Below are 23,094 nucleotides of genomic sequence, written 5' to 3'. Positions count from 1 at the left end.
GTGACCTTGAAGGAAAACATCACAAGGTCAAGGACAGACTCTGAGGCCCCTTTTCCACCGGTTGGGAACCGGTTCAGTTCTTTTTGGTTCTTAGTCCATGAGCCAGAGCTCCAAAATTTGAGTGCAAAACCATACCTATTTTAAATTGTTATCACCATGAAACTTCCCCAGTTGATTACTTACACAAAGACAATGATTTATTGTTTTCCAAATCTTAAAAATGTAAATATGCAAATTAGGCATTGTATTGGAAAATATGCAATAAAAATAAAATATGAAAAGGCTACTACTGTGGAAGGGTTATCATATATTAATTTACTGAACGAAAATAACATCGCCTGGATGCAACTGGGACGTATCCTCAGTGATGTATCCCAAGGTCATCGGGGTTTCGGGTCTCGAACATCATACCCCTCACTCGGGTGACCCAGCCGGGGTGATCAAGTCCCGACTTACGTGCCAGTAGCTACCCTCGATCAGACCACTAGGGAAAGACAGGGCCGTACAATCCGTTGGAACCACTCCGGAACTACTATGCCGGGACTGAGAGGTACTATTCTGGTAAGTGGAGGGACTAGGCTCTGTGGGTTGCCTCCTGTCCGGGCCCCTCCTACGTCTCACCAGGTCCACTCCTGCTCTCACCAGGAGTACCACGAGGACCTGTGCGTTGCACCAGACTCCCAGCACCAGACACTTCATTCCGGAGTGGTGGATTCTTGAGCCGCAATGGTTCTGCAGGCTCCACCACTGGTAAACGGTAGTACCACAGACTCCACTTGCGGCTCGAATGGCCCTCCTAAAGGCCTCATCGAAGGTTTTTGGGCTTCCTCCTCATGGAGGATGCAAGCAGGGGCACTAACCCATAACCTTACTTATATTGATCGTATAAACAATTTAATATAGGTATGGTTTTGCCCACTCAATTCATAATGAAATTAACGTTCCAATTTTGGAGGTCTGGCTCATGGACTAAATACTTGTTCTGAACTGAACTGTGTGTTTGGTTTGTACCTTTTTTTTGTTTCTTCCTATGTTTTTTCACTCTTTTCTTCTCAATAAAAATTAAGTGAAAAACCGACTCGATAACGGGCCCTGCACTGCGGGGGTATTGGAACGCGTGTGTCGAATTTGAAGTCATGGGCAAACGGTTCTCGAGTTACGTGCATTACAACCGTACACACACGCACACACACACGCGCGCACACAGAGACGTGGGGCATTTATAGTAGGATGATCCAGTCTTTGTTACACGATGGTTTCGACAGTAGCAGATCCGTCTATTTTCGGCTCTAATGGCAAAGGAAATGGTAAAAATGGCATTTACAGTCCAACATCGCCATCCTAAAATGGTGATGTCCTCACAAGTATAGTCATAAAATGTGTGTGTGTGTGCGTGCGCGTGTGCGGAAGCGCACGTGCCAAGTTCCTCTGTATTGATAACGGAGCTGAGGAGTCTCTTTGATCTTGACCCTGACAGACCCGAGCAGTCCATCGCTGCCGTCTGTTCCGCCCGCGTCAATGAACTCCGGGCTCCGGTATCTCTACACACCGGCCCGCTCACACCTTCTCCCTTCCCGCCTTGCACTCGCTCCACTCATTTTTCACTAGCTAAAGTGTAACAATACTTAAAAAAAAACAAAAGGGGTTCTCCCGTCCTGAATGGGTTTAAAGCCGGCTCTCGCCTCTGCACCGAAGACAGGGCTGCGCCTAAGAGACTATAAACCGGAGAGCTAATTTAAGACTTCAGAGAAGGTTTTTTGGGGGGGCCAAAAGCCCACTTCAAAGAGACTGGCATGGTGTGAGCCAAGGAGAGTGGAAGAAGAGAGAGTTAGAAGAAGGTGGGACCTTGCGCGCTGCCCTATACTGTATGTATTTCTCGTAGGACAAATAATGCAAGCGAATCTCGGGTCTGGATGTGTGCACTGACTGCACACTCAAAGTATTGAAACCAGGCATGCAACGCACACCAGTCCTTGAGAGGTATACAGGATCTAGAAGCTCATATATAGTTTTTGAAAAATCAGGAAAAAATGTGGTGCAAATCTTTGAATATATATTGTTTCACAGCGAACGTTTTTAACCCATTTTGGGCGGGAACCCCTTTTGGTGTTTTAAACATTATGTTATAATTTAGCTATTGAAAAATAGCAGATCTACAAGCTCATAGCGCGCCACCGAGTGGCGCGCTACGAGCCTGTAGGTCTGCTATTTTTGAAAAATCGTGAAAATATTTATTTCAGAAAACTGGAGGATTTAGAAGATTTTTTTAAATAGTAAGATAGTAGGATAACAACAAAGTTCACAACACGTCACATGGCGTTAGACAAAAGAAGGCGAGGAGGCCATTGGTAATGTACACCTGCCTGCAGGCCAGCCGTGGGGGTTGGCAGAACGCCAACACTAATGACAACAACACTGGCATGGTCAGTGTTGATTTCGTCGACTAATACTATGATGAAAAATGTTCGTCGGCTAACCTTTTTTCACCGACGAAAACGAAATGGAAACTAAATGAAAACTAAGCTATGGTGACTAAAAGTAAGACTAAATATATATTGACAATTTCATCAACAAATAAGAACTAGGCTAAAATATTTGCAAGGGACTAGCTGACAAAAGATCCAGTATAAGTAAGACACAAGTAATTTTACACTTGGTTGCATGTTGAAAATAGCCGATCTACAAGCTCACAACGCGTCACAGCACGGCGCGTTGTGAGCTTGTAGATCGGCTATTTTCAGCAAAATCAGCCATTACGACGGCATCAAGGCCCGCCAAAATACATTTTAGTCGACTAAATCAACTGTACATTTAGTCGACTAAAATCTTATGATATTTAATCGACCAAAACTAGACTAACACTAAAACATTCCCAGGTGACTAAAATATGACTAAAACTAAATGTTTCAATTACAAAGACTCCGAACTAAACTCAAATAGAAATTTGCTGCCAAAAACAACACTGACGTGGATCTCAGAATGCATGTGTGCGCGCTATGACAGTGGTTCCCAAAGTGGGGTCCGGGGACCCCCAGGGGTACTTGAGGGAGTTCCAGGGGGGACCCAGCTAAATGGTCATTTGGAACCAAATGGACCCTTATGGGTCTGTAACTCTGAGAGTGTACAAATGGAACCAAATGGACCCGAACGGGTCCATTTGGTTCCATTTGTACACTCTCAGAGTTAAATTAACATTGATTTTACAATATAAATTGAGGTCTCAGAGATAGAAATCCCATTAAATGGGGGTCCGTAGTCTAATGCATATCAAACTAGGGGTGAAAATGGTTGAAAATCACTGCTAGAGCCGTAAGAATCCTCTGTTATGGGGGTCCTTGGCATACCTTTTCAAATGGGGGTACGCAGGCTAATTAGTTTCAATTTGGGGGTCCTTGACATGAAAAGGTTTGGGAACCAGTGCTCTATGACGTCACGTTACCTGGCTATGACGTGTCTATTTTTAAATAATAATAATCATTTAAAAAAAATATATATATAGTTAAAACGTACCCATCCACAAGCTCACGACACGTCGCGATTGTGAGCTTGTAGATCGGCTATTTTCGCTACTTTTGGGCAACACTCTTGTATGATGAAGTACGGCAGCTTATTAAAGTTGAAATATGGAGCGATGACATATGACATGGTAGAGCGGGCCGCTTGGGGATAGGAGCCCCGGTTTGATCCCCAGCTCCTACTACAGTACCTCTTAGTGCCAAAGTGTCTGTTGTGTATTTGTTCCATAAATGAACCACGCCAACAGTCTAAATTAACCCATTTAGACACGAGGACGATTCTTAAAAAATGTCTTCTAAATCCTAAACGTTTTCTGAAAAACCTATGTTTCTATGTAAACCTTTTTCATGTCAAGGACCCCCAAGATTATCTGTATTTGGCCCCCATCTGAAAATATGTTGTTCCAGGGACTCCCCCCAGAAGCAAATATTTGAGTTAAAAACGTTCACTCTGAAAGAATATATATTCAAAGATTTGCGCCACATTTTCACAACTTTTCAAAAATAGCAGACCTACAGGTTCATAGCACGGCACCGAGTGCCGCACTATGAGCTTGTAGATCTGCTATTTTTCAACAGCTAAAGCATAACATAATGCTTAAAAACACCAAAAGCCACTCTCCCAGGCCGCCAGAGAGCTCCATGGTTGCTTCTGCCTCAGAACTTCCTTCTCCGTATTTTTGCCTGAGTATTTTTAAGTCCCATGTTCGTGCAGCATAGGGAGAACACATCTCTCTATTAGTTTCATTGACATCATGTCCTCAAGCAACTAAGACACTAAACCAAGTTGTAACTGGTTGCCTGGCATGCATGGTTTCCTCCAGTGGCGTGCACAGATAGACACTAGGTGGTGCTACAGCACCACCTGCCCTTGCCCTCTGGACAGCAATGTGCCCTTTTTGTACAGTGTACAGTATGTGGACCATGGTGACATTGATCAATTCTTGATAAAAAAAAGCTTCTAATATATTATTTATGCCCCATAATCTATAAATCTCACACTATTAAGGCAACCGGCCGGTTCCACGCGCTGCACAAGGTGCCCTTTTTTTCACTGGAGCACCTGCCCCTCTAAATGTCTGTGCACGCCACTGGTTTCCTCCACCGTCAGCGTGTGAATGGGTCAATGGAACGCACCTCGTAAGGTACGTTGGATAGGGAGCTAAATAAATGCACCATTTAAAAGGTATGCTGTGCACTAAAGTAGTCAGGTTGCATGTTCGATTTTACGGCTCACACACAGTCACACAGTCACACACACACAGACAGACACAGACACACACACACATACAGTACACACACACATACGGCTTACAAAACGTACACACACTGGATAAGCTCCATCTAATTTCAATTAAGCCGCACGACGAGTGGAAAACAAAGGGGTCGTTTCCACAAACAAACACCACAGAGGAGAATTAGCAATCTATTTCCTGCTGGAAGCTGTGTACGTGTGTGTGTGTGTGTGTGTGTGTGTGTGTGTGTGTGTGTGTGTGTGTGTGTGTGTGTGTGTGTGTGTGTATGTGTGTGTGTGTGTGTGTGTGTGTGTGTCCTGTCTCACTGCTATATACTGTCATAATTATGTGTTATTGTCGACATTGTTATCATGGCATGTTCATACCTTTCTTCTCCTAAGGCCGTGTGTGTGTGTGTGTGTGTGTGTGTGTGCGTGCGTGCGTGCGTGCGTGCGTGCGTGCGTGCGTGCGTGCGTGCGTGCGTGCGTGCGCACACACAAGCGTCTAATACGATCGCCTCCTTGCTGTATCAGGCCAGAGATCTGGTTGCCATGGTAACAGCAGAAGGGGCATGGGGGGGGTGGGGGGGGGGACGACAGGCTCGGCGAACAACCCACAAGGACCATGAAGAGGGAGAGAAAGAACATAGGCCTACTGTATGACCGGGGGTGTGTGTGTGTGTGTGTGGGGGGGGGGGGGGGGGGGGGGATGGGGGGATGGGAGGGGGGGAGACTACCAAAAAATACATATTTATTTCAGTGGTTCTCAACCATGGAAGGCGTTCGCAGCCCACCCATCTGACCACATATTAACCCATTTAGGACTGTGACACCAGATTCTACAACTGCCTTCTAAATCATGACAGTTTTCTGAAAAACCATATGTTTCTATGTCAGTGGTTCTCAAACTATTTCATGTCAAGGACCCCCAGAATTATATATGTAATTGGCCGCCGACCCACATCTGAAAATATGTTGTTCAGCAAAGACTTGAGTTAAAAACGTTCGCTCTGAAAGAATACAAGCTCGTAGCGCGGCACTCAGTGCCACGCTATGAGCTGGTATTCTTTGTAGATCTGCAATTTTTCAATAGCTGCAGTATAACATACACAATACATATACATACGTATAACATACACAACATACAACACCTAAAGGGGTTTCCGTCCTGAATGGGTTAATGATGTCTTATCAACATTGGAATCTTCAGTGTTTTTGCAATTATTTGGGGGCCCACTTGCAATACCGTTACGGCCCACAGGTATGAGAATCACTGCTTTAAGGGCCTTTCAAACGGGAAGCGATATAACGTGTATAGTATATGAAAGCAGGGAATCATAGCTTCAAAATGACATATTGGTTGTTCAGTTTGACCCACCAGTTTTGGAGATATGGCTTATAGAGTAAAACAGGCTTGAAAGGTTCACTTCTGTGGTCTCTAACATTACACCTGCTTAAACACCTAGTTTAAGCATTTATTTCATATTTACATGTCGATTTCAGCTCTGACACTTATTTCAGACATGCTCTAGTATGTGAAGAGTCTGCCTGTGCTATTAACTATAAATAAAAGTTTTTCTCCTCTGGTGAAAAGCTGGAATTTATATATATATATATATAATATATGGTCAATGTCGTCACACTTGTACAACAAAATAGGGCATTCATTCACAGGAATGAAATCATAAAAAGGTCCAACAGCCATTCTGTAATACAAACTGTGCTGCATGTACTGACACCAGACAGATCATAACAAGTCTCATAACATAATGCATGGGTTATAAAATGTATGAAGTTGGTTTAAAACACTACATCACGGCAGGTACAATGTGTTTGTTCAGTCATTCAGCCTGTCTCTTGGACTGCTCTGGTCTAGTTCCACTAAGCTGACACAGTTTTGGCTAGCATCGTCCCATTCGGGGCTGTTGGGTTCCCCCACTTTCTACTAGTACAGTATGTCTGTTCTGGGTGCAGGCCTCTCAAATGTTGAGTGCAGAGTGATTAAACAAGACTCGGAAAGACTACTACTTAAGCAATATTACACGAGAGGGTGTGGGTTAACGTGATTATTGACACGACAGGGATGCGGTGAGGAACGAGACGAAGTCGAGTTCCGCAAGCATCACTGAAGTGCAACAGTTACAACAGTTACCCTTAAAACTAAGAAAATCGCTGAAAGAATATATTTTTTTAATGACAGATGTAGTCACTACGACCACAAATGTCCCAAGAAACTAGCTAGCCTAGCCACCGACTTTGTTAGCGCTCTGGGAGAACAGAGCAGCTGAATTCTTTGTTTTGATTAGGTGGTGAATGGTGCTGGTTTAACCCACGGCTAGAAGGCTGTTTCAACCAATCAGATTGCTTCCTCGAAACGACCTGTAGTATAATGAAACTTAATTAACATGTCAGTTTCTGTTGTGCGACGGGCAGCTGCAGCAACCCCGCCTACCCGGAAATGTAGTCTCTGGGTTGTTTGACTCGTTTCTAGCGCTTATTGTGTTACTCTTTGGGTATATTTGTACATTTCCACATCCAGTCGATGCTTCATATCCATATGAGTGAAAAGGCCGGGATGATCGGTTTATTTTTCAAACACAGTTCTTATATGAAGAGATCTAAAATCCCCCAATGGGGATTTCAATGCAAATAATAAGTACACGAACCTGTGGACTGGCGCCCTCTACTGACAGTGACGTCAGGACTTCGGTGCTCTATTGTAAAATCGTTAAAAGGGAACCGTTAAGCCAAGGTATCGGGCCGTTAAGAGGGAATCGTTCCTTATCGTTATTGATTCCTTTGAACTGACGTATGTATGTTAACTCTTGCCGATGGTTATAACGGTGGTTTCCAGGCTGGGAAACAGGAAATGAACATGAGCAAAAATTGAAGAATCCCCCTGGCAGGGCTTACTTACACTCTGCTGCCACCTAGCGTGGCACAGAAATAACTAGATAAAGTTCCCCTCGGGGCACAGGTCTCCACCAGGGCAGGTCAGGTCGTGGCCTCCTGGTGGCGCTATAATAGGCCAATGTGAAAAGGGTGCCATTTCTTCTTACGCCTTGGATGGTAATTGGATTATTTGGCCGGAGATTAACTGGTGACGGACGGACGGACGGACGGACGGACGGACGGACGCACACACGCGTCACACACACACAGACGGAGTGCAAAACATACTCTCTCCCCATGCCTTCGGCCTGGTGGAGACAATTAAAGGTATGGTGCAGGACTGCCTGGGACAATCAAAACAAAAACTAACAAACTTGGAGGGTCTTGAGCACAGGTGTGGTGTGTTCGTCGTCAAGTGGACAAGACTGCGTTTGTGAGGTGAACCGTTAAGACAAAATAACGTACCAGTCTGTAGAGTTCAGTGACACTGATCTCGTCTGGGTCCACCATGCTGAACTCTCTCCTCGGAACAAGGTCCAGACACAGGTGCCTGTAACACACACGCGCACGCAAGCACACACGCACACACAGACAAAAGATGTATGTCAGAAAATCAATGTCAGTCATCCAGCCAGCCTCTTCCCTCCCTCGTCACCACCTCCCTCCTCCTCCTCCTCCTCCTCCTCCTACTGCCCATTAGTCCTTCTCTCCCTCTCCTACACCCAAGGACAGGCGGTGTCAGTGGGCCTCCACAGTCAAGGGAGACAGACAGACAGAGGCAGTCAAGCGTCCCATGGCCAGAAGCGTGTGTTCACTGCTGTTGCTTGTGTGTGGAGAGGCACGGGGAGAAAGTCAGTAGCAGCGCGCAAGAGAAAGTGAGAGAAAAGAAAAACCCAGAGCAGGGGTTCTCAACGTTTTTGGCCGGGGACCCCCGGAAATGCTTTGGCAATGTCTCGGGACCCCCGCCCCGCCCCCTCCCGACCCCCAATATAAATTGACTGCTACAATAACCTTAACCCATTTTGGGCGGGAACCCCTTTTGGTGTTTTAAGCATTATGTTATAATTTAGCTATTGAAAAATAGCAGATCTACAAGCTCATAGCACGCCACCGAGTGGCGCGCTACGAGCTTGTAGGTCTGCTATTTTTGAAAAATCGTGAAAATAATTTGGGGACCCCCTAAAATAATTTGGCGACACCCCGAGGGGTCGCGACCCACAGGTTGAGAACCCCTGACCCAGAGGATGAGAGGGAGATTGAGAGAGACGGAGAGAGCTAAGGGGGACGCAGAATGAAGTGTGTATTTCTTTGGTTCGGCTCCGTCCCTGGCGGTCAGAGACCATTGTCTGTTCGAAGCAAAGGAGATGTGCTTGAGAGCTGAGCTGAGTCTGCAGGGGAGAACGCCTGACGCTAAAACACACTGCAAGCGGGAAGAGATAGTAGAGTGTGTTCGTGCGTGTGATGATTTGATAACCAAAATAAATATCCGATCGTTTACTGTTTTTGCTGGCCTTTGTCCACCCTCAGTGTTATACCGGTGAGATGAGAAAGAACAAGTGCTACAGTATCTCAACTGTGTTTACTGTGATGGGCCTTGCGCAGGAATACGGCAGAGGAGTCGCTTGACTCCTCTGCCGTATTCCTGTTTCAAATGTAACAGATTTACAGTAATGGGGTTACAGAATACTGGAAAACGGGACTAACAGTAATATGATCGCCGAAAACTGGAAGCTTGAAAATCCATCATAGTTTCTCATTCTGTACTAAGCACTTAAGCCCTGTATACGTCATTGGACAATGTGATGCAATGTGATACTTTCTTTCATTTTTCGAGGAGCGCTAGCCCCTCCTATAATCAGCTATCAAGCGGAGAGAGACAGGCAGGGAGAGAGAGGCAAAGGTGGGAAGAGAGAGGCAAGCAGGCAGAGAGGGGCAGAGAGAGGCAGGCAGAAATATATGTATATATAAAATTGTATACTATGTGAAACAGTTTATATTTAGGAATATTTCAATAAAGACAGAAAAAAGTAACAAATCAAAACTAGCAGAGGAAAGCAATATAAACTAGAAATGCACTCTGGCGAGGTGCCAACTTGCACCTTGCACACAAGTACAGTTGGATGCCATCTATATTGTCCTTTTCTTTTTGCTGAGGTTTGCGTGATCTGCGCAAAAGGCCAGTTAACCCAGTTAACCCACCGAGTGGCGCGCTACGAGCTTGTATAGGTCTGCTATTTTTGAAAAATCGTGAAAATATTTATTTCAGAAAACTGGAGGATTTAGAAGGATTTTTTTTAATTTTGAGGTCAGGCCTAAATGGGTCAAATGATAAGGGACAATATCGGTGGCACCCAGCTGTACTTGTGCGTAAGCAGATCGCTCAAGTACTGCTACTAACTAGCAAGGACGATTATGGCCGACCCCTCCCACCCTGGCCACGGCCTCCTCACCCTGCTCCCCTCTGGGAGAAGACTGCGGCTGCCGAAGGCTACGAAAGCCCGCCACAGACAAAGTTATTTCCCCTCATCTGCCAGGCTGCTCAATGATTCTGGCTTCCCTTCCACCCCTGCCCCCTAGTGATACCGGCACTTTAAACACCGGCAACATTGATGCACTATGAACTATAACCCTGCACTTTATATTCCCTGCACGGTGTTGTCTTGCAGTGGTGGGCCGTCAGGGCCAGCAAGGCCTTCTCTGCTGGCCCACTTGCCTGATGCAGAAATTAAAATTAATATTTTTTATTTTTAACAAATATTATATCTATAATATTATATATATAATATTATATTGATTTCGCTGCCACTGCACTGTTTCTCACTCAGACAGGCTGGATGCTCTGCTTCCATTCTGTGCAGGTACAACAGACCTTGTTTTTTTTTAACCAATGAGATTATTTCATTGTGTTGTCTCCGGGTAAAATTCTCTACCGGGAGGCCTGCAGAAACTCCAGTGAATCCCCTTGCTGTTGAAATGAATGGGAGCAATATAGAGATTGACAGGTTCCTTAGCCAATCAGATTTCGAGTTTGCCCTGCTGGGCGTTTTCTTTCATGTACCAGCGCCAGCTAGCTGGCCTTTGGTGACGTTAACGTCTTGCTTGGATCCCATCACTGGGGGAAAATATTGTCAAATGAGAAAAGAGTTTCAAACTTTCTGCACGAGTTCCCATATGTGGGTTGATTGAGGAGCTAAATAGATTTAACTCACAAACAAACGCGGAAAACGGCTGAAGGAGGAGAAGAAACAGATTTAGTGGTGGATTTACAGCATTTTTGAGTGGTGTAAACCACTCCTACAACTGGCTTTGTTAGTTTACGTGTCTGTCTGTCTGTCCGTGCCCAAAAAATGAGCATGGTTGCTATGGTCACCCAGTTCCAGAGTTGGGTGTAACGAGTAACGGAATATTTTGTTACTGTAATCACACTACTTTGGTCGGTAACGAGTAATATAACGACACTCCTCCTCCAAATTGATAATCACATTACAGTTACTGGTCGCTGTAGCGCTGCAGTTACTCGTTACTTGCGTCATGTGGCTGCTTTCAGCAGTGTTGCTTTGGAGAATAATGCACACAACGGAGATGAGTTGAACATGAACACTAATGGTGTGCTGGCAACGCACTAGCGGAGTCGCGGACTAGAACATTTCAAACCGGTGTCAGATCAGCAGCAGCACAGCACTTTTTGTTACTGTCATGGACTCGTAGGGTGGCCAGACGTCCGGTTTTAGACCCACCTGTCGTCCTCCCTCCCACCTCAACCTCTGGCTGGACACATCATTGTCCGTTTTTTGTGATATACCGTGCTTGTGTCATAACTGTCATTTACGTCGTCTCGGGATTAAAATCTCCGCAGCGCTGCTCAGCTCCACATCGAGCCGGCCACACTCACTCCCACTGTCATAAACAGAGACAGAGCAGACGTTGGGGTGTTGCCATGTCCGCTTATTATATAAGCGACTTTGGGCTTGTTTTATAAAATAGCCCAGTCAGGCTTCTTTTGGGCTTGTTTTCATAGACATGGCTGCTTGTTTCTCTCCCAAAACCTGGCAAGTTTGGCAACACTGCCAGTGGGAGGGTCGGTTTGTTTGTTGTAGAATGTGTGCTCTCACAATCACTCGCTAGTTAGTTAATGCAGAGATGAATAAACCAAATATGCCGAAATGAAAAACTACATTTAATGAGCAATGGAGCAGGGAACTCGACATCATAAAGAAAGGGATCCTAAAGCACTGTGAACATATAGGCTACTGATTTCTCTTCGTCTCATTATTTTATTTGAATATATTTTGGGTTAATATTTGCCTAGAGAACCTGTGGTAGAGTGGTTTTCAACCATTTTCATATCATACCATATATCATACCAAATGGATTTGGTTTCATTTTACACTATCAAGAGTTAAAGATATAAGGGTTAAATATCTAATGAGTGTCCATTTGGTTACCAACTCTCCATCATTTAGCTGGGGACCACCTGGAACACCCTCAAGGCTCACTGGTGTCTGGTGGTCCACGGACCACTGATTGAAAGCCACTGCTGTCACTGTTACATAACATGTACAATGTACTTAAAGAATTAATTAGAAGTTTGCATAGAAAAAGTTTTACAAGGTCAAAAGAACCACTGCACTAGACCGTTTTGGAAAGGCCCATTTTGTTTTATTCCTCCACAACCTGGTAAAGAGCATAAAGAAAGATCTTGTGTATGTCCTCCTTATTTGGATTTTAAAGATTTGTTAAGTGGTGGTAAATTATGTGACAATGCATCTCAGGCGATTTTATGGAGTAACGCAAAAGTAATGTAACGAGTAGTGTAACTAGTTACTTTCTCCAGGGAGTAATCAAGTAATGTAAGGCATTACTTTTTTCAAAAGTAATGTGTAATATGTAGTGTATTACTTTTTTGAGTAACGGACCCCAACTCTGCCCAGTTCCCACGGGTGTGATTTCATTACGTCAGACATTACGTCAGACCACAGCTGATCAGTCTATATAAGACCTTACACCACTCAGTTCACACGGGTGTGATTTTTCGAGAATGAAGGACTTGCAGGGTCGACCATTGGTATGATGCAGGCAGCCATGGTAAGGATCTTTATATAATATTTATATACATGCGATCGTGATGCGACGCAGCTTATTGATGATTGATCGTTTTATAGGCTATGGTTGTGGACTTCAGGACTTGTGGTTGTCCGTGCTGACAGTGTGTGTGTGGCCGAGTCTCATTTGGCTGTGCGCTGCGGAGCCACTTGAGTGTGTGTGTGTGTGTGTGTGTGTGTGTGTGTGTGTGTGTGTGTGTGTGTGTGTGTGTGTGTGTGTGTGTGTGTGTGTGTGAGAGTGTGTGTGTGTGTGTGTGTGTGTGTGCGCGCGCTGCGTGTGTTTAGTCCCTGCCGGTGCAGCATAGCTGGGATATTACAGAGCCTGATGGTTCAGTTCCACCAATTTGTGCGTGGTTTAATGTTGTATAAGAACATATGACGGCCCGCCACTGTTGTCTTGTGTCTGTTGGTATTTGTGGAAAAAAAAGAATTGAATGCACTCATGTTAATATCAAAGCAAATTCCTATGTGTGTATACACAATGGCAAATACAGGTATCTGAATCTGAATCTGAAACACATTAGTCAATGCAGATAACAGTGGGGGTTTTTTACACTGAAGTCAAACACTATGGGAGTGGATTATCTGTGAATTGTATAGCATGGGAGGACATAATAGGCTGATGTATCGGTACAATCCCTACCGTCTACATAATATGTCTCATATTGTGTCTCTCTCCCCAGAGTTGTTTGAGTATTCCTGCGTTAAAGGGATCGTGACATATAAAAATAAGTTTTTATAATTTTTTCTTAATCTTTTCTTTTTTGGTTTTCTGAGCTCAATTGGACCCCAAAAAATTTAACTTTTAACATTCAGTAGATTTTCTGTGGTCTGGGGTTTTCTGGCTCAAACAAGTGCTGTGATTTGCCTGTGGACTGTGAGGTTGGAGTCCCTAAATCCCATATATGGCATAAGGATTTGCCAGCAGATGTCACTGTTGAGGGATTTTGCCTGTTATCATTGCAGCTCAAAAGGATTCAGAACACACAGAGAAATCCCCAGACCAAAGAAAATCCACTGAATGTTCAACGTTCGGGTTGTGTGGGTGTAATTGAGGTCATAAAACATAAAATAAAAACAAAAATTAAAGAATAAATTAAAATGATCGTCATGAAACCTTTAACATTTGATATTCATCAAAACACATAAAGGTCAATGCTACTCCTCTTAGTCTGCCACTAAACTTTGCAATTCTGGAAAAAAAAATAAACTGATTATGTAATGTCAAACGAATGTCAGTACTGTTTTGAATCTAACATAATGAACCGGCATAAACGATACAGAGTTTTATACAGAAGGCTTTGGTAAGCTGCCTGCGGAGGCGTTTTCAGAAACGGGGAACCATAGACGCACCTAGTAATTAATTTGATGTCAGAGAGGCAGACGAGCTGGTGTAGTGTACTGTAGGGAAGCGTGGGCCGTCTGACAGGAGACAAGCGGGAGCAGTTCCGTTAAACTGCTGCAGTCGTGCTCGTCGCACGCATACATAACACATTCGAGGAGGACTTGAATTTAACAGTATTTTGGCTCTAGGAAAAGGAAAATGTCTTTGGGGGGGGGGGCTCGATGCAGAATACATACACGTGCGAGCGCACACGCACACGGGGCGGCAGTGGCTCAGGGGTAGAGCGACCGGATGGAAACCGCAAGGTTCCCAGTTCGAACCTGGGCTCCCCCAGAGTTGGTGTCGAAGTGTCCTTGAGCAAGACACTGAACCCCAAATTGCTCCTGATGTGCTGGTTGGTGCCTTGCATGGTTTCCTCTGTCATCGGTGTGTGAATGTAATGCACAATATCTGTAAAGCGCCTTGGATGAAGGCGATATTAAAATGCACCATTTACCATTCTCTCTCACACGTGTACACACACACTCCCATCCACTCACTCGTTGCCCCAGTCCAGTCGTGCGGTGATGTGCTGTTTGACGTCCCTCATGCGATCGTGAGTGAGGTGTCCGACCAGCACCTGCCTCCGTAGGTCCAAGATCTCGTTCATGACATGCCACAGCCGGTGGAACAGGTCACCCTCGTTCTTCTGGTATGGAGAGGAGAGGAGAGGATCAGGATCAGGGTTTATTTCCATTTCACTCATTCTCATGCATAATGACAACAACGCGGCAGTGATTTTCGCTACTTGTACCTGCACGAGTGAGTGACAAATACCACCCCCCCCCCCCCCCCCCCCTTTGAGAGAGACACGGCAAGCGTTAACGAGAGGAAAGGAATTGCAAACGCGCCACGTTCATTTCATGTCCGTCTGTCTGTCTGTCATCTGTGAATATTGTTTCCCCCGCAGCCTCACTGATCTCCACAGCTCACACTGCTGTGAAGAGAGACTCTTCACAGAATGGATTTGCGCGAATGATCCTCGCCGTCCTGCTGCTTCTCTCCTCGCCAATTTATGCTCTCTGATCGGCGGGCGTTCATCAGCATGCGATCTAACCCATTTAGGCCCGACGTCGAAATAAAAAAAAAACGTTCGCTCTGAAAGAATATATATTCAAAGATGTGTGCCGCGTTTTTACGATATTTAAAAAATAGCAGACCTACAAGCTCGTAGCGCGCCACTCGGTGGCGCGCTGTGAGCTTGTAGATCTGCTATTTTTCAACAGCTAAAGTATAACATAATGCTTAGTTAAAACACCATAAGGGGTTCCCGTCCAGAATGGGCTAATCTGCACTACAGAATACCCTAATAGGCAACAAACACAATCAATTTGACTAATGAGTGTGTGTGGAATGGCTTTGGGCTGTTTGCTGCCCGGGAGTCGTAGCAGGGCCAAATTAATTCCCTTTAGCAGATAAAACACACAAACTCAACTCTGTCACTAGTTAATATTCAAGCGAGGTCTGATATGTGCCTGTGCCCCGTGTACCAGAATGATAGCCGATACACTGATGCATTGTGAAACGCACTGTACTTTTGCATGTTTGAGTGTGCCGTGATAGGAGAAGGATATCAAACGGAACACAACCACCCTAAAGACTAATCATTGTGTATATTCCTGCACTATACCTACATCCAGTGATCTTGGTACAATATAGAAATTGATCTTGAAGATTCTGACGTTCAAATGTACATATTTTTTGTTTTGATTGTATTGCTGTATTGTTGTATTGTGCTTTGGCAATGTAAACGTATGTTTTCTCATGCCAATAAAGCCCTTTGAATTTAATTGAATTGAATTGTGTGTGTGTGTGTGTGTGTGTGTGTGTGTGTGTGTGTGTGTGTGTGTGTGTGTGTGTGTGTGTGTGTGTGTGTGTGTGTGTGTGTGTGTGTGTGTGTGTGTGTGTGTGTGTGTGTGTGTGTGTGTGTGTGTGTGTGTGCGCGCGTGTGTGTGTGTGTTAACTGTGTTTACCACATAGAGTTGTTTCCACATGACTCCCCAGTCTCTCAGGGTGGAGGTCATCTCTGTGATGACAGAGTCTTCAGTCGGAATGACCGTCTCAAACTGCCTGTGGGTTGGAAACGCACACACGCACACGCACACACACACACACACACACACACACACACACACACACACACATGCACGTATTAGAATTGACCTCTGCAACTGATCCAAAATGTCGCAGAACTCCAGGTCTTCAGCCTCCCAGAAAAATGAGGAACAGCTTAAACTAAAACCCTATTTTAGTGTCGGGTCCAGAGACAAATACGTATCAATTTGGGATTCCTTGACATGAAGACGTTTAACCGCTGCTCTTAATTCCTGGTCGCCACTCGCATTCAATTCAATTCACTGGTGATATCCTGTCACGACCCCCGTGACGCTGACCAGATGTACGATCGAATCCCACAAGCTCATCAAACACACGTCTGTCCCTCCCTTCTCTTTTTTTTTAATATTTTTTTATCCCACGATTTTGTAACCCATTTTTCACCCCTGTGTCAATTATCTAATGTGATCCTGGGCTCTACACACCCTCCGCCAACCTAGTCCCCATATATGGGGGACATGGGGAGAGCAACGGACTTGAACTCATGCTTCCTTCATGCCTGAGTGTCCAAGTTGCTCCTTTTCACCTGACAGGGGGGGGGGGTTTCCCTGGTTGGACGTAGCGCGTGGAAGGAACACGTTATTCCAACCAGTTCCTTTCCCCTCCATCAGGCGCCCCGGCTGGCCAGGGGGAGGCGGTTTAGAGACCAGGATTACTGCATGTTTTTTGTGAGGGTACCTACCCTAGGGGACACGGGGAGAACATGCAAACTCCACACTCCCTCCCTTCTCTATGTGGCCGGGTGGCAGGGACGTGCACACATAGACATCAAAGGGGGCTTCAGCCCTTGACCTTTCACCCGTCTGTAAAAACAACTGCCCTCTCCTGACCACAAATGCAGCATTTACTAATGGTGAAAGAAATACAAATGCCACTCGTTTCCATGCCATGCCGGAAGGCAGCATTCAGGAGAATTGCTTTTTTTCCCCCGAAGTCTCCTGAACGTGAACACAATATTTTGCGTTGAACTAATTTGTTTAGAAATCCATGTCGTACACACCGCATCTCCACTATAGCTAAAGAGTGCTGGGTTGCGCCCCGAAAATAGCTGATCTACAAGCTCTCAACGTGTCGCGAGCTTGTAGATCAGCTATTTTCGCTATTTCTGTCCAAAAGTGCCCTCTTAACCGGACGTTAGTGCCGGGTGGGGGTAGCGAAGGGCTTGGACGAGTATAAGGGGTGTGTCTCTGGCGTCAACTTGAATTTCAGCGTTGCCGGACGGTAGCTGGGTCAAAAATGTCCTCGTCAGCGGCTCAAGTGTTCTGTTGAGTAGCTTTAGCATAAATGGGTAGCGTCACAGCGTGATTCTGTTACAATGGCTCTACGTTTGACGGGCACTTTATAGGGTTAGTTGACCAAATCGTGAATTGATATTCCCCTAGGGAACGCCAGCCGGTCCTATACAGTGAAGGGGGAGAGGTGGTGTGTATAGCGCCTCGCGATGGAAAGGTATCGCTTATTTTATGGGTTCTGTGGAAATAATGTGTTCATTGTAGTTAGTAATTTAGACCGATTGCTGCAATAAACTCAGGCAGTGCCATTGTGGTCTGTGTGGTGTTTGAGTGTAGTTCATTCCTTCAGTGAAGTGTAATTTAAGCCCTAACCACACCAAAGGGTCAAGGCGGTTTTAGCGTTGTCCCAGTGGTGTGATACGTCCTGTTGCATGTTGACCCACGTCGTCCCAAGTGATTCAACTGGTTGAATTCAATGGCCCAAACCACACCAAAGGGTCACCACCATGCAACTCCTTGCAACCGTTTGGATGGTTGCATGGCGACCCTTTGGTGTGGTTTGGGCCTTAGTCTCTCTCTCTCGTCTTATTATTGGTTGTGTTTATTTGTGTTTTTGGATATGTATTGTTAATCTGAGTGTAGCCTCGGAAACCCAGACGTTTTTATTTCCAGGGAGAAAAAAAAGTCTGGGTCCGAGTCCACTTCAAATAGGCCTATCTCACAGCCCGCTTTCCACGCCCACTTCCGGTAAATAGTGGTGTCATTTAACATTAGCATTTACACGTTTTTTTCTCTGGAGAATCTAAGTACATTTTCTAATGTAAAAATGTGACAGACCAATATTATTATGAAGCAAACAAGATGGTAAATCAGCTCGAACAGATAGAACAAACCTTACCTTGAGAAAACAAAAGTTGTACACTTCTTAAATTACCTCTGTTAACATGTAGCGTCTATGGAGTGACGTCACGCTATCACCACTAACCCCGAAAGGGGGGCGTATTAAGGGGGCGGGGAAATTCTGTGAGATAGGCTTATTGGTATAGAGTAGCGCAAACGTCGATCACTCTCTGCTGATTTCTGATCGTCTGCACCTTTGTTAAATTGACACACACGCGCACACCCGTACACACACACACTCCTCTCTCTCTCTGTCGCTCTAAGTAATTAGTCTCATGTCCAGCAGCTGCGCACAGTTTCTGCCGGCGGATCCTGCCGGGAGCTGCCTATGCCATAGAAAGCATAGGTGAGTTCCAGGCTAATCTGAGTGTAACTAAAAGGTGAATATAAAATGTGGTTCTCCTTAGTGAGCAACATTCTGTGTAAGGTGTTTTGTATGTAGTTCGCAGACCCAAGTCTATGGGGCTTACAGTCCCGTCCGTGTCTTTGGTGAGTCCTTGGCTCATGTGTCATATGTATGATAATAGGGGTTCATGAAATGCCGCTATGGTTGGGTATGCTGTGTATTCATTGTTTTCCATTTCCATGTCTTACCAGGTGATCGCCAGTGCTTTAGTCCACAGAGCTATACTTTATTATAAGCATGGGGTTCAGTTGGTTAGGGTGAGCATCCAGGTGTGGTCCTGACGTGTTGCGAGCTTGAAGATTTGCATTTTTGGGGGGTTCATTTAAGTGTGTAAGCTGTTCCTCATGTTGCTGGGGACCACTGGGGTTCCACGGGCCCCACTTTGAGAACACTATATACAACGCCAGGACCAACGATCCAAACCACTTCCCACGTACCCTGGTCCCCAGGCTGTGGAATAGCATTAGCCATTACGCTCTCATATACACACAAGCACACGTAAATAGAAAATGCACGTGTGTAGCGTGAATTGAATTGGACAGACAGTTGTTGTTGGCTCTCCAGGCCAGGCTGTGACAATGTGTAGAATTTAATTAAAGTGCTCGCCACTGGCCATGTTTCTACTGCTCTCAGTCGTGCGCGGGCACGCGCACACACACACGTGTACGCACACACACACGCGGCACACGCACAACCTCGTGCCCGCGTGCACACACAAGAAGTCTGTTCCTCCCCGACTGTACCGAATAATTTCCGAGTTATACGAAGCTTCCTCCCTCTCTGTCTCCCGTTTTGCCACCAGGCCCTTTCATCTTTCATTCATCAGTTCATGTTTCATTTATGTGGAGTAGAAACATAGCCGGTGGTGGGCCGCACGCTGCGTCTGCCTGCCCTCCGCCTCACAATTCAAACAATAAGCCTCTTCTGTGCGGCAGACACCACTGCAAACAGTGCTACGCAGAGCATCGATTCACGTGCAGACAAAGGGCACAGAGGCATGCTGTACGGTAGGTACAGAAGGAGTTCCTATTCCCAATTCCTATTCCGTCGACTACCTTATTTTCACTGACGAAAACTAGATGGAAACAAAATGGAAACTATAAGCTATGAGGACTATAAAAACCAAGACTAAATACATTGACAATTTCGTCAACAAATAAAATCTAGACTAAAAGGGAGTGTAAAATCAGCCATTACGACGGCATCAAGGACCGCCAAGATCCATTTTAGTCGACTAAATCAGCTGTAGATTTAGTCCACTAAAATCTTATATTTAGTCGACTAAAACTAGACAAACACTAAAACATTCCAGGTGACTAAAATGTGACTAAAACTACTGTAAATGAAAACCATTCCAGAGACTATGACTAAAACTAAATGAAAACTATTCACAAGACTGACTAAAACTAAATGGAAAACTATTCACGAGACTATGACTAAAACTAAATGGAAAACTATTCAAGAGACAATGACTAAAACTAAATGAAAACTATTCAAGAGACTATGACTAAAACTAAATGAAAACTATTCAAGAGACTATGACTAAAACTAAATGAAAACTATTCACGAGACTATGACTAAAACTAAATGAAAACTATTCACAAGACTATGACTAAAACTAAATGAAAACTATTCACGAGACTATGACTAAAACTAAATGAAAACTATTCAAAAGACTATGACTAGGACACCTGCACAGGACAAACAAGAGGCAATTTGCATGAGAAATGGCAGGCGACGGTGAGGATGTGGTGGGAGGGTGTGTCCGTGCATACGTGCGTGAGAGAGCGACAGAGTCTACCTCTCCTGTGTGTGTGTGTGTGTGTGTGTGTGTGTGTGTGTGTGTGTGTGTGTGTGTGTGTGTGTGTGTGTGTGTGTGTGTGTGTGTGTTCATGCTTTGTTGTGTGTGATTCATCAGTGTGTCACTGTGTGCACGTATCATGTACAGTATAGGACTGTGTGAGTTTTGCGTGTGTACTTTGTATGGGTACAGTATGCATGAATGCATGCATGCATACACCCACATAAGTTGTAGCTGTGCACACAAACAGTAATATATTCATATGTATCTCTCAGAGTATATACAAGTAGGTGTTAACACATTTTGGGCGGGAACCCCTTTTGGTGTTTTATTTTTTAAGCATTATGTTATGCTTTAGCTATTGAAAAATAGCAGATCTACAAGCTCATAGCGTGGCACCGAGTGCCGCGCTACGAGCTTGTAGATCTGCTATTTTTGAAAAATGTGGTGCAAATCTTTGAATATATATTCTTTCATAGCGAACGTTTTTAACTCAAATCTTTTCTTCTGGTGGGGTTCCTGGAACTACATATTTTCAGATGGGGGGTCGGAGGCCAATTACATATCATTTTTGGGGGTCCTTGACATGAAAATGTTTGAGAACCACCGATATAGAAACATGGGTTTTTCTGAAAACTGTCAGCGTGTAGAATCGAACTCAGGTCAAAATGGGTTAAAGGCCGTTCACACCAATATCGTTCTAACTCAAATGGATGGAACTGTGTTCACTAGCCTCGTGTAGCGATACTAATGTCACTGCGTGGATATTAGTCTCGTCCCTCTCAGTCTTAGATTTTTTTCCCTGCAATGTCCCGCCCCATATTTGCATACTGGGCCCTGGTTGGTTATAGCCTGGTTCCAGACAAATCTGGTTGGCTCGTCACCATTTCGGCCGTGAAGTCCTCCCCACAATTGAGAGGGGCCAGACTGAACCTGCCTGGGGCGATATGCATTGCAAAGGCAGATGAAGACTGCAAAGAGATCGTGCACAAAGAGAATTGTGAACGCCAATAGTTATAGTTAGTTAGTTACCGCTATAATGCTTGGTGTGAATGGCTTCTAAATCCTAACAGTTTTCTGAAATACCTATGTTTCTGTATCAGTGGTGCTCAATATTTCATGTCAAGGACCCCTAGAATTATATGTATTTGGCTGCCGACCCACCATCTGGAAATATGTTGTTCCAGGAACCCCCCCAGAAGCAAAGATTTGAGTAAAAAACTTTCACTCTGAAAGAATATATATTCAATGATTTGAGGCACATTTTCATGATTTTTCAAAAATAGCAGACCTACAAGATCTTGTAGATCCGCAATTTTTCAATAGCTAAAGTATAACAATCCTTAAAACACCAAAAGTGGTTCCCACCCAGATTGGGTTAACTCACGGATGTAGCCAAAATGCACCCATAGGGGCCATTTTGGAGCCATTGGAACTATCCCATTGAGATAGAATGAGCACTTCCGCATTCTATTGTTACAATGCAGGAGTCAACGCTAGCGTCGTCACTCTCGTACTAGATCGCGCTGATCTGCACACTGTCAGAGTTAAATGATGGTGATTTTACAGCGACAAAATGCACAGGGTCCATGACTCACCCTTTGTTCTTCACTTGGGCGCTCTTCAGGTGGATGTAACTGCACGGGAAGATGCCCTGCAGCCAATAAGGAACATAACGAGGTTAGCGAATGAATGGACGGCTCTCTCAATTCAATTTCCAATTTCAAAAGGCTTTATTGGCATGATAAATATGTTCTACATTGCCAAAGCATACATACAACAAAACAAAAGTCAACATTGTGCACACAGAGACAACAACTCTCTGCGCACACAGAGACAACAACAAACATCCCAACAATAATGAACAACAAGCAATACAGTAACAATGAACATAAATTAACAAACAGAAACATAACAGCAACTCTCTCTCTCTCTCTCTCTCTCTCTCTCTCTCGAAATCACTCTGCACCACCATTAACACCAGGTCTTTCCAATGTTCACAGACACTATTAAATATAATATATACAAATAATTACATGACATCACAAAAGCATAAATTAAAAGGCTGAGGTTTGCATTAGAAAGAAAATATTATTGATATAGTTTGAGTAAAATGCTGACAGTAACACACACACACACACACACACACACACACACACACACACACACACACACACACACACACACACACACACACACACACACACACACACACACACACACACACACACACACACACACACACACACACACACACACACACACACACACACACACACACACACACACACCTCACCTTGGTATTTGGGTTTTTGAGAATGAATCCTCGGTACCAACCTACAGGGAGACAAGAGCAGTGTATATATCATTATTATTATTACTACAGTATTATGTTCATGAGTACAGTATTATGTTTGTCTATACAGTATAGAGGGTATGCGCATGCTTAAAGTGAATGGCACATCGAGTGGCAAATCGAGTGGCAAAGCAACATGCAAAGTGAGCTTAACATT

General features: G+C 44.6%; 1 protein-coding gene across 1 annotated transcript in view; it reads right to left on the bottom strand.

Moving 5' to 3' along the window:
• The window catches only part of dock4b (dedicator of cytokinesis 4b), a 275,073-nt gene that overhangs the window by 179,480 nt on the left and 72,499 nt on the right, over positions 1-23,094 (bottom strand). The window contains exons 3-7 of the mRNA XM_079494185.1: positions 22,878-22,918; positions 22,180-22,235; positions 16,101-16,197; positions 14,628-14,776; positions 8,107-8,191 (exon numbers count right to left, since the gene is read on the bottom strand). Coding sequence (XP_079350311.1) covers positions 8,107-8,191; positions 14,628-14,776; positions 16,101-16,197; positions 22,180-22,235; positions 22,878-22,918 — 428 coding nt within the window. The remainder of the gene's footprint in view (positions 1-8,106; positions 8,192-14,627; positions 14,777-16,100; positions 16,198-22,179; positions 22,236-22,877; positions 22,919-23,094) is intronic.

The sequence above is a fragment of the Electrona antarctica genome, assembly GCF_951216825.1.
Source record: "Electrona antarctica genome assembly, chromosome: 23".
Taxonomy (NCBI): Eukaryota; Metazoa; Chordata; class Actinopteri; order Myctophiformes; family Myctophidae; genus Electrona; species Electrona antarctica.
Note: the sequence above shows the minus strand (reverse complement) of the source record. Positions and strands in the feature narration are given on the sequence as shown.